The following is an 11716-nucleotide window of genomic DNA, read 5'->3' as shown; positions in this document are numbered from 1 at the left end:
AAGCACAACAGAAGCACAAACACACCAGGTGGACATGAGAGTTGTGGAGGGGAATGTGAAACATAATATTAAAGCACACTGTAGAACATTGTGTAAATTTGTGTGTTTTGTAGATATTTTGTAAAACCAAACATACAAAAAACCAAAACATTAATCAACAGCTAATCAATTATTAAAATGACCATTAGTCATTGACTTCTAGTTTGGTCTTTGGTCTCAGAGAACCACCATAGCCCAGTCATACCCACGCCAAGGTGCCAAACTTTTCCTACAGGGCGTCTGTTTAGTTGAAAGAGCGGTTCCTTTAAGATGGCCAGGGTTAATCATGCCCTGGGTAAAAACCTGTAGATTAACCTAATTAATAAAAGTCATGCTCTGTCACAACATATCAAGCACTTTAAGATAATGACATCATAAATCCTTTATGCTAATATGGCAGGCACAAAAGGGAGGTGTGTGTTTCTATTAGAGTGTGTGTGTGTGTGTGTGTGTGTGTGTGTGTGTGTGTGTGTGTGTGTGTGTGTGTGTGTGTGTGTGTGTGCATTCGTGCGTGCATGTGCGTGTGTGTGTGTGTGTGTGTGTGTGTGTGTGTGTGTGTGTGTGTGTGTGTGTGTGTGAGTGCTTGGGCTATCATCTTATCTTTGTACCTTCCAGTCATGTTTAAGACATGCAAAAGTTGATGTGAAGCTGTGTGAACTGTGGCCAAAGCCTGTGTTTGGTGTTAGTGCACCATTAACATGGAGTAACTCCTTATCCCTAAACCCTAACCCTAACCCTAATCCTAAACCCTAACCCTAACCCTAACCCTAATCCTAAACCCTAACCCTAACCCTAATCCTAAACCCTAACCCTAACTCTAACCCTAATCCTAAACCCTAACCCTAACCCTAAACCCTAACCCTAAAATTGCACATCTGCTCCACACTACACTGACTCACCTGGACGAAGGGAGGGGAAATTATGTTAAAATGCTATTTGTCGACTACAGTTCAGCATTTAACACCATCATCCCCTCCCTACTCACTACTAAATTGGGAGATCTAGGACTGCATACATCCCTGTGCGACTGGATCTCCAACTTCGTAACAGACAGACCACAATCAGAACGGGTGGGCAACTGCGCCTCATCCACCCTCACCCTCAGCACTGGAGCTCCTCAGGGTTGTGTCCTAAGCCCCCTGCTCTACTCACTGCACACCTACGACTGCACAGCCACTTCCAGCTCTAACATCATTGTCAAGTTTGCTGACGACACCGTTGTCGTGGGTCTGATCTCGGACAACGACGAGAGGGCCTACCTGGAGGAGATTAAACACCTGGAAAACTGGTGCCAGGAAAATAATCTCCTCCTAAATGTCAGTAAGACAAAGGAGCTGATCGTGGATTGCAGCAAGAAGCAGGAGCGGCACTACCAACCTGTGAGGATCAGTAGAACCACGGTGGAGAGAGTAGATAGTTTCAGGTACCTTGGAGTTCACATCTCGCAGGACCTGTCCTGGTCCCGCCATACCAACTCCCTGGCAAAGAAGGCTCGTCAGCGTCTTTACCACCTCAGACGCCTAAGGGACTTCAGACTGCCCTCCAAAGTACTGCGGAACTTCTACACCTGCACTATCGAGAGCATCCTCACGGGGAACATCACAGTCTGGTTTGGGAATAGCACCAAGCAGGACAGACAAGCACTCCAAAGGGTAGTGCGTTCAGCACAGCGCATCACTCACACGGAACTTCCTGACCTGAAGACCATCTACTACAAGCGGTGCCAGACCAAGGCCAGGAAAATTGTGAAGGACCCCACCCATCCCAACAATAGACTCTTCTCTCTGTTGAGGTCAGGGAGGCGCTTCCGCTCCCTGAAGACCAAGACAGAGAGGCTGAAGAGGAGCTTCTTCCCACAGGCCATTCGGGCCCTGAATCAGGGAAACTGATAAACTGTGGGGACCACCACCACCATGTAACATGACTGTATATCTATACATCTGTATATATAGATTTATACTCAATTACCCTGTTAGACAACAACTGTAGATGTGTTATTATACAAAATGGATCTGTACATTCTGTAGATTGTGTACATATATACCCAACCATATACATTGTACATTGTGTATATAATCATAATATACATATATTGTACATACATTGTTAATATATTTTATACATACATAGAATATATATATTTATCTGCATATATATATTTTTCTCTATGCACCCCTGTTTCTCTTCCTCAGTTTGGACAGAGCACTCTCCACCATTTCACTGCGAGTTATACTGTATATGACTATGTATGTGACGAATAAACCGAACTTGAACTTGAACTTGAACTTGAACTTGAACCCTGACCCTAACCCTAAACCCTAACCCTAATCCTAAACCCTAAGCCTAACCCTAACCCTAACCCTAATTCTAAACCCTAACCCTAACCCTAATCCTAAACCCTAACCCTAACCCTAACCCTAACCCTAATCCTAAACCCTAACCCTAACCCTAAAGAGTAAAAGCATTAAAACCAGGCAGAACCCCTACAGTCTTGATTACCTAATAAGTGAAATAAAGTGAAATATAACCCTAACCCTAAACCATAATCCTAAACCCTAACACTAACCCTAAACCCTAGTCCTCAACCTAACCCTAACCCTAAACCTTAATCCTAAACCCTAACACTAACCCTAAACCCTAGTCCTCAACCTAACCCTGATCCTAAACCTTAATCCTAAACCCTAACACTAACCCTAAACCTTAGTCCTCAACCTAACCCTGATCCTAAACCATAATCCTAAACCATAGCCCTAACCCTAAGATTAAACCCTAACCTAAAATCAAAACATTTCATTAAAACATACCTACAAATCAAAGTATTTCAAAGTGTGTATTTCAAGATGTGCTTTTCATTAAAACAGATAGTACAGTTCAGTTTTTAAATGCCCAAATAAAAGATATTTTGATGAAAACATGAAAATGTTTTCATGTCAACATGTTTTTGATTATAGTTGTCTATGTGAGTGATAGCCTGTGCCTTTAATGTAATTATGGTTTTAAAATATTCTGGGGCCCTTCCACCAAACCCTCACACAACCCCTACACCCACCCATCCCACTCCACCACACCTGACTCCACCACACCTCTCACCCCACCCCACTACAACCACCCCACTTCGCCCACCCACCCCACTCCACCACCCCACTACACCCCACCCCACTCCACCACACCTCTCACCCCACCCCCACTACTGCCAACTCCACTACAACCCAACTCACCCCACACACTCAAGTTTGTTAGAAAATTCTCAAAGTCAATTTTGTTTTTAAAAATGGGACATTGATATTCAGCAGACATAAAAGATACAACCATGCCAAACATTTCTAGACATTTCTAGTGAGTGATTGTGTTTGCAGCATTGATGGGAATCAATTCTCTGCAGTGGGGGTTAGGGATACATGTGGAGCATTAAAGATTAAGGTTAGTGGTGTTATAGTGGTGTATTTTTTACTGTGGGCTGTGTAAGTACAGCCATCAGCTTTAGTTTTAGATGAAATCTAATTAACCTGTTTGTTGTGTCTGTGACAGCAGGCCAGTTAAGCAGCAACTCCAACAGTTAGGCAGACAGATTAAAAAAGGCAAATTTATTTGTATAGCACTTTTCAGGCACAATTACAATTCAAATTTTATTTCAGTTTGTTCACGCGCTGTAAAACGCACTCATATATGTGTACTACAACAGCAAGCAGTCATTACAATTGGAGGAATTTGTAAAATGCTTCCAGCTGTTTGAAAATTAAATTTATTTTCATTTGCACAAAATGTAAATTTTTTTGAAGACATCATTGTCACACTAACCTCCCTAACCCTTTACTAAGATAAGTGTCACACTAACCTCTAACCACTAACCTTTAAACCAAAAGACAGACCTGCATCAATACTGCCAACAGTTCAGGTTAAGTACTGGGATAACAGGTGAACGCTAGCACAATCTCCTAACGGTCAAACAAGCTCCACTGTGTTATAGAATAACTATGAATAGTGCTCTGTTTCTCTAATGTGATATTTACAACTGCATGAAACACAACCACAGTGACATAGTGAGCACAGTTGATGCTCAACTGTAGTTGAACCAGTTAATAACTACATTTACAGCATTTAGCAATTATGGCTGAACACAACTTGAGCAAATGAGGGTCGTATTATGGGCCTTGCTCAGGGGCCCAATAGTGATCACTTGGCAGTGGTGTGGATTGAACTGGCAACCTTCTGAATACAAGTCAAGTACCTTAACCATTTGGATGGAATGTTCTAATAACCAAACATAAATATTACCATGAATATTACATTTCCAGCCTCTATGCTTCATTATCAGTAACCAGCTCCCAGTCCAGCTGTAGAATATAAACCAGCTCCCTCAGTTATTAGAGCAAAAATGTTGACTGTCTGATCCCCAAGGACTGGACAACGCTGGTTGAACATCATGTAGTAAATGCTAAGTGTTAACGTGAACAAATCCATGTAACTCTATTCCAACTGTTTATTAAATAATATTCATAGGCAGGATAATAACTTGGTAATTACCTGATTTATCATCCACCAGAAGCCTGCTACTCCGAGCCTAATTAGCCATCATTTGTTAAATTGCTAGATAAATTGATTTAAATAGTCCAATTTTGGATTGTGTGATTACACATGCTGATGTCAAGATCTAGAATGCCTAGGAAACACCTGGCTTCTTATAAACTGGACTGGATTTCCAAAGTATTGGATCTTAACACCAATTAAACCAGATAACCATTAACAGGTTTTCATTTAAAAACCTAACTGTATTTATTAGATTATAAATAAAATAATAAAATATAGCTAAAACCAATCTCCCATATTTCATAGTTCCACACATTGTATGGGTGGGAGAGAAGTTATTCAAAATGGAAACATAATAGTGACAATACAAGCAGAACAGGATATAGTGTCATTAATGACACATCTCCGTCTGCGTGGTCACGGATTAGTTCTGCGTTGGAGTGGAACTGCACCACATCTGTGTGTTCACGGAGTCTTAATGAGGGTCTTAGCAGAGCTCAGCCTGAGCAGGGTCAGAGATGGACACGGAGCTGAAGACGAAAGCCATCTGCAGCACAGCATGACACGCATGCTCAGAATGAGCCAACACTCTCCAGCTCCACTCAGACTGACTTCCATTAGACTGCTGGTTTGGAGCATAATGCTGTGTTCACCCTTGAGCATTAATTAATGGTAGGACAGAAACAAACATCTCCCTCAAGTGTAGAATAGAAGTCAATGAGCCACTCCAGGCATCTTCAACCGTGCGTATGCTTTAAGACTAGGGCAGAGAAGAACTCTCCTGACAAATAATAAAAGCTTTTGTACATCAGGCCACAGTATTGTTGATTAGAAACCAAACTAATAAACTCATCAATTAGATTAGAAATCACACACACACACACACACACACACACACACACACACACACAATACAGTATGTGTATATATATCTCACAGGTGGTAAGCTGTGAAGCACTGTCATTCAGAATTCAAATGTTGACACTACGAGGTGTGTGCATGTGATGTGTGATTGTTTTTCTGTGTGCTGAGTCCAAGAAGAAATTTTCCTGCAAGACTTGAATGGTCATTCTCCATCACCTTTGGGGGTGTATCCCACTTTGACCTTTGAACTTCCAGCTTCCTGAATTTGGCACAGGGGTTTCTGTACACTTTACCAGTCATTTGGTTATGGTGTTCCATGTAGTCTCTGACTGCTAGCATCTTGCATCCTGCTGGATTGTCTCAAGGATCTTTGCACAGCCTGCATCTGGGGTCTCTGTCTAAAAGGTTTCTCTGAAAACCTTGTGTACTTCAGTACACTAAAAAAATGTATTATATATATTTTACTTTTGGCAGTAGACAGGGTCAGTATGGACCCTTTCACCAGTCTGCAGCTACACAGTCTGTTCTGACACTTTTCTATCACAGCCAGCGTTAGCCAGAGTTAACATTTCAGCGGTTTGTGCTCCAGAAGCTCTGATCTTCTGTAGGATCAGAACAGACAAGCTAGCCTTCACTCCTCATGCGCATCAATGAGTCTTTGCAGGATTGCCAATAAATCCTTGGCAGAGATACAGAGTTGATCTCACAGACAAGGACATGGCACCTGCAGCCACAGACCAACTGAAAGAGGGACTGAAGTAGACTGATCAGAGTCTTACAGGCAAAATGTCTGGTGCAACCAGTTCAAAGTAAATGCAAAACAGTGACAACAGGCGCAAAACTGCATGACAAAGCCATCAACCACATCCAGAACAACAACTATATCCACGTTTGGCTTGGACTTCCAAGATGCCTCTCCATTGTTGCTGTTTGGAAGAAATATGCTGCACTTACTACTGAAGAACATCTCATTGGGGAACATCTCATTGAGGAACATTTTACTTGAGCACAAGCTGGTGAAGACCAGACTGCTGCTGGAAGAAGGAACACAAAAAGCTTGAGAAATACCAAGGGCTGAAGGAAGAGCTGAAAACGATTTGGAAAGTGAAGGCTGGGAGAATGGCTCTAGCAGATCCCAGGACTCTCAAGATCCCAGGTCTCTGGTAGAGGACCCAACCTTGAAGGAAAAGAGTCCACCCAGAGGAGGGCGAGTGGGGAATTTTTTATACACTTGTAGGTTCAGTAGTGTGTGACTATCTTTCAAGCCCATCTTTCTAACACTGGTAGTAAAGATAAGGTCGTGTGTGAAGTGTCATACCATATGCTGATGTTGTCCTTACTGTATTTATGTTGTCAGTGTTGCCATATTGGATCACCAGGGGAAACAAAACAACTCTGGGAATATTTATGAGCCAGTAACATCAATCACACCAAAAATGCATCACAATCTCTCTCCAGCATGCTTCATCAGGAAACACATCATTCATCACAGCATACAGCCCAACCTGCGTTTACTTTAATGTGGCCTGCATCAGCTAAGGGTCAAAAACTGCATCCTCACACAGAGTCACACACACATGTCCACACTCTGTCCATCTGGATTACACACATACGTCCACACTCTGTCCATCTGGGTTACACACACATGTCCACACTCTGTCCATCTGGATTACACACACGTCCACACTCTGTCCATCTGGGTTACACACACATGTCCACACTCTGTCCATCTGGATTACACACACGTCCATACTCTGTCCATCTGGGTTACACACACATGTCCACACTCTGTCCATCTGGATTACACACACATCCATACTCTGTCCATCTGGATTACACACACATCCACACTCTGTCCATCTGGATTACACACACGTGTCCACACTCTGTCCATCTGGATCACACACACGTCCACACTCTGTCCATCTGGAGTAGCTGGGCTGTGCATTGTTGCCTGGATGATACATGGAACCCTTGATCCCCCACTTAATGCCAAATCCAGGGTAATAAAACAGATACACAGAGCAACAACAAAAGACAATCACACAGTAATGGACAATCACACAGTAATGGACAATCACACAGTAATGGACAATCACACAGTAGTAGATGATCAGACAGTAGTACATGATCAGACTTTATTAGACGATCAGATAGTAGACCTAATTTGACCTGCTCAGGACATGAACTGTCCCTGGTCCTGAAATGACTTGGCTATGGGGAAAGAAATAAAAATGATCAGTGTAGATTTGTTAATTTAATTACGACAGCTGCTACAAATCAACCTCCATAAACTCCATTTCATGATTTAATGGTGCCTGCTTTACCCTCATATTATTATACAAATGCAAAAAAAAAAAAAAAAGAAGAGCAGGAAATTAAACTGAAACCTCTGCAAAGTTTCCATAGATGTTCCCTCATGCAACTGAACAGTCAAGGCAGCTCTAATTGTATAATCACTCAATTATCTGTAACACCAACATATGTTCCCCTTCCCTGAGGCTCTGTTTATTTCAGGGGTTTTTTAATCCTGCTGTGACGCAGCTAATTAATTTTACATGACATTTAATTTGAATGAAGACTACTGGGTGAGGGAACAGCCTATCAACACTCATCTCCGAGTTACTTTCAATGAATAACTTTGGAAAACAACAAATAAGCTTCAGTCAGTTGTCATATGTATTAACATTAATGTCTGGCTCATTAACAGGGCTGTTTCACATTTCCAGACATGTATTTAGATGTGGCACAGGTTTTTATCTAGGCATCCAGAAAGAACTGAAACTCCCCCAAATATTTGCAGTAAGACTAGTGATGAGCTCCACTCCGCACGAAACACGAACGCGTGAATGCAGCTTGAAAACGATCCTCGTGACCAGACTGATCGGTTGCCGTGTCTTTGATTTTGTAATGATTCATATTTATGTGCTCATATTACAGAACCAAACTGATGTAATTATTTCACATGCGATTTAGTTTTAAATTCTGTGCTACAATAAAACCCCAAACATTTTAGATTATTATGCTATCTAGCGCACGTGGACCTGTGGGGTAGGCTCTCTTAGGAAAGTCTCAGTAAGCGCAACCCTGAGCTCACGCACTTGGAGCAGGCTTTACCTTAAGGAGGATATTAGTGATCTGTTATTAGGCTATTTTAGCTACATTATAGAAGTAAAACTGTTGCAGTTATCGACTCGGCCTATAAATATAAATTAAACAAAACAACACATTGAATAAGTTTCACAATTTAAAGTATACCTGATTAAGTTGTATTAAATTAGAACGTTGTAGCGTCTTTTTCTCCTTTTAAATTCATTCATATTCTAATACCAAAATGCATCGTGTAAAATAAAATATAGAGTAAATTCGATTACTTGCCTTATAAATAAAGGTTATTTTTGAGCGTTTCTTTCTGTAAGTATTTCCATAGCTATTTTATTTGAAATAACGTGAAACTAAACGTAATTAGAATATGTTGTAACAGACTGTATCTGCAACTACGGAATAGGTAAGTTGTTCAAATATTATCAGGGGCTTTATTGTTGATATTAATGACGAGTATGAATGACATATTTTCCTATGTACTCTCAAAAAAAGTTAACGTGCAACTGGACATAGAGCGCGTTAACCTGCACGCGTGACAGCGACGCGTTCCCAAACCCAGAAACCACGGACCTGCTCACGAGGTTCTAGAAAGAGGAGCAGATGGAAGCGTAATGTGCTCTTCGCGCGCCTCCTGTTAAACAGTCATGTGACAGCTTGCGCCGCTGCTGAGACACCTCGCGGGGGGCTTCCTGTCACTGTGACTCCAGCGCGCGTCCAGGTTACGCATGGATATATAACCGTCTCGCACACTTTTATCATCGCGCAAAAAGCTGTCGCCACGAGTTTTGCGGAAAAGGTCGTTTATTGGAAAAAGCAAGTATAACAAATAACCGACATACGGGAAAGGTCTGCGAAGTCGCGTGTCTGCCAAAGTCAGGTAGGCAGTTCATTTCAAAGTTTTGAACACGCGCGGTCCATGGGGTGGTCAGTGAACAGGAACTCCAACACTGCCTTCAGAAAGTGATCTCGGATCAATGTGCACGGAGCAGCACGTTCGGACGGATCTGCCTTACTGGGCTTAAGCAGACCTCGGAGAATAAAAGATCAAAGCTGAGAAATGCCCCGACCAGGAAGGAACACGTACAGCGAGCAAAAACCGCCCTATTCCTACATCTCTCTGACAGCCATGGCAATACAAAGCTGCCCGGAGAAGATGCTACCACTTAGTGAGATTTACAAGTTCATCATGGACAGGTTCCCCTACTACCGGGAAAACACGCAGCGCTGGCAGAACTCTCTTCGCCACAACCTTTCCTTTAACGACTGCTTCATCAAGATCCCGCGGAGGCCAGACCAGCCTGGGAAAGGGAGCTTCTGGGCTCTCCACCCCAGCTGCGGGGACATGTTCGAGAACGGGAGTTTCCTGAGGCGCCGCAAGAGGTTCAAAGTTCCGGCGACACCCGACCCGGTAACACAGAACAAGCCCGCTGACACCACGCACTACCTTCAGCAACAAGCCAAACTTCGCCTGAGTGCTTTAGCGACCACCGGGACGCATCTTTCGCAAATGAACAATTATAATTTCGGGGTGTCACCGCCGACTACGTTCAAACATCCTTTTGCTATAGAAAACATAATCGCCAGAGATTACAAAATACCGGGAGGCCTTACTTTCTCAACCATGCAGTCCATGCCTGCGGGTTATCAGATTCACAATCAGCTGACCACAGCCTGGCCGCACATGTACAACAGCAGCGTGATGGACACAGCCGCACCGATCTCAATGCCAAGCGCCGAGTATTCCGCCTACGGAGTTCCACTTAAATCTCTATGTCACGGTGCGCAAACTCTGCCGGCGATTCCGGTCCCTATCAAAGCCACTCCGCCCTCTGTCCCAAGGCTCGCGGCACTCCACGCGCATCTCCCGGCCTTTCTTTCAGTCTCTCCCCAGTCCACGAGCCCAACGCCTCCGCACGTAGCCGCTACAAACAGCAGCTCCACCACTCACAGCATGTCCGCGTCTCTACAGTCCGTCGCCGTTCACTGAAAATGTCTTGGACTCAAAACTTTTGTCAGACACAGAAACTGGAAACCAAACTCAGAAGGCAAGAAAATATTTTTATCGGTTACAAAAAAATCATATGAACATTTTTATTTTCACGAATTCGCGCAATACTTTAGATGTCAACGCAGACTGTGCGTTAGTAGAGGCAGCCGCGTATGAAATATATAAAATTATTCAAGGCCTGTTTTATTTACTTTTATTCAAACCGAGTTCAAATGTTATTAATTACATTACATTACACGATGTTACACTATATTAGCAACTAACTTAAATGAATCTATTTTGCTGTGAAGCTCGTTTAAAATGGCACAAGGCAAACAAAGTTTAATCAGAGCCAGACTCTTAAACTGCATAACGTAACATATTGAAGTGTACATAACTTCCGTTAAAAGAGAAACTGTGCATATTCTGGTTTAAAATGATCACACACGGGAATCACCAGACCTACTTGGAAATGCAAGTTTCTAAAGTGCACAGTGCGATGATGTAAAAAACTGAGCTGAAAATATTTTATATGCACTTTTGTGATGGTACATATACTGGAAGAACAGGTGCTGTTCGGATAATGCTTATGTTATCAGCTTTTGTGTGCATGTGTAATCAGTTCTGTATATTTGTACGTTTTCTGCAGATATTAGCATGCTTTGTTGTATTTGCTGCTAGCATGCTACTTTTCATATGCGATATACCTGCAATAAATTATAATCTTTGTCAACAAAATATGTTCTCTTTAAATCGTCTCAAGCGTAGGGGACCATTTAACTTACTTCTGAGAAATGTAATGTTTGATGTTTAATTACTAAACAAAAGGACACACACGCTGTAAAAGGTAGCGTTGTGCGCACACATTATTATTATTATTATTATTATTATTATTACAATAACAATAACAATAATAATAACACCAACAACAACAACAACAATAATAATAATAATAATAATAATAAACCTAAATTGCTTCCTTGATTTTAACTTAAAATGTTATGAAGGAACTTAAAATAATAAGTATGTTTTTATAAAGAACAAAGTTTACACGTTAGGAAACACAAAACCACCCGTTATTCTTATTTTCTGGAATGTCCGTTGACAAACGTCCCGATATATTTAATCACAAGAAGCAAACAAATGATTGACTGGACTCCAGTATTTCGATGTATGTACACAAAACGAATTTCT

At 42.0% G+C, this 11716-nt stretch overlaps 1 protein-coding gene across 1 annotated transcript; it reads left to right on the top strand.

The window, feature by feature from the left end:
- The first annotated feature begins 9340 nt into the window (after positions 1-9340).
- Positions 9341-11226, top strand: LOC113567566 (forkhead box protein B1-like). Its single transcript, XM_026995622.2, has one exon. It carries the CDS (start codon positions 9593-9595, stop codon positions 10520-10522), a length of 930 nt encoding a protein of 309 aa, XP_026851423.1. The 5' UTR covers positions 9341-9592; the 3' UTR covers positions 10523-11226.
- Positions 11227-11716: the final 490 nt, after the last annotated feature.

This window comes from Electrophorus electricus, chromosome 3, assembly GCF_041902795.1.
Source record: "Electrophorus electricus isolate QZ-2024a chromosome 3, ASM4190279v1, whole genome shotgun sequence".
Taxonomy (NCBI): domain Eukaryota; kingdom Metazoa; phylum Chordata; class Actinopteri; order Gymnotiformes; family Gymnotidae; genus Electrophorus; species Electrophorus electricus.
Note: the sequence above shows the minus strand (reverse complement) of the source record. Positions and strands in the feature narration are given on the sequence as shown.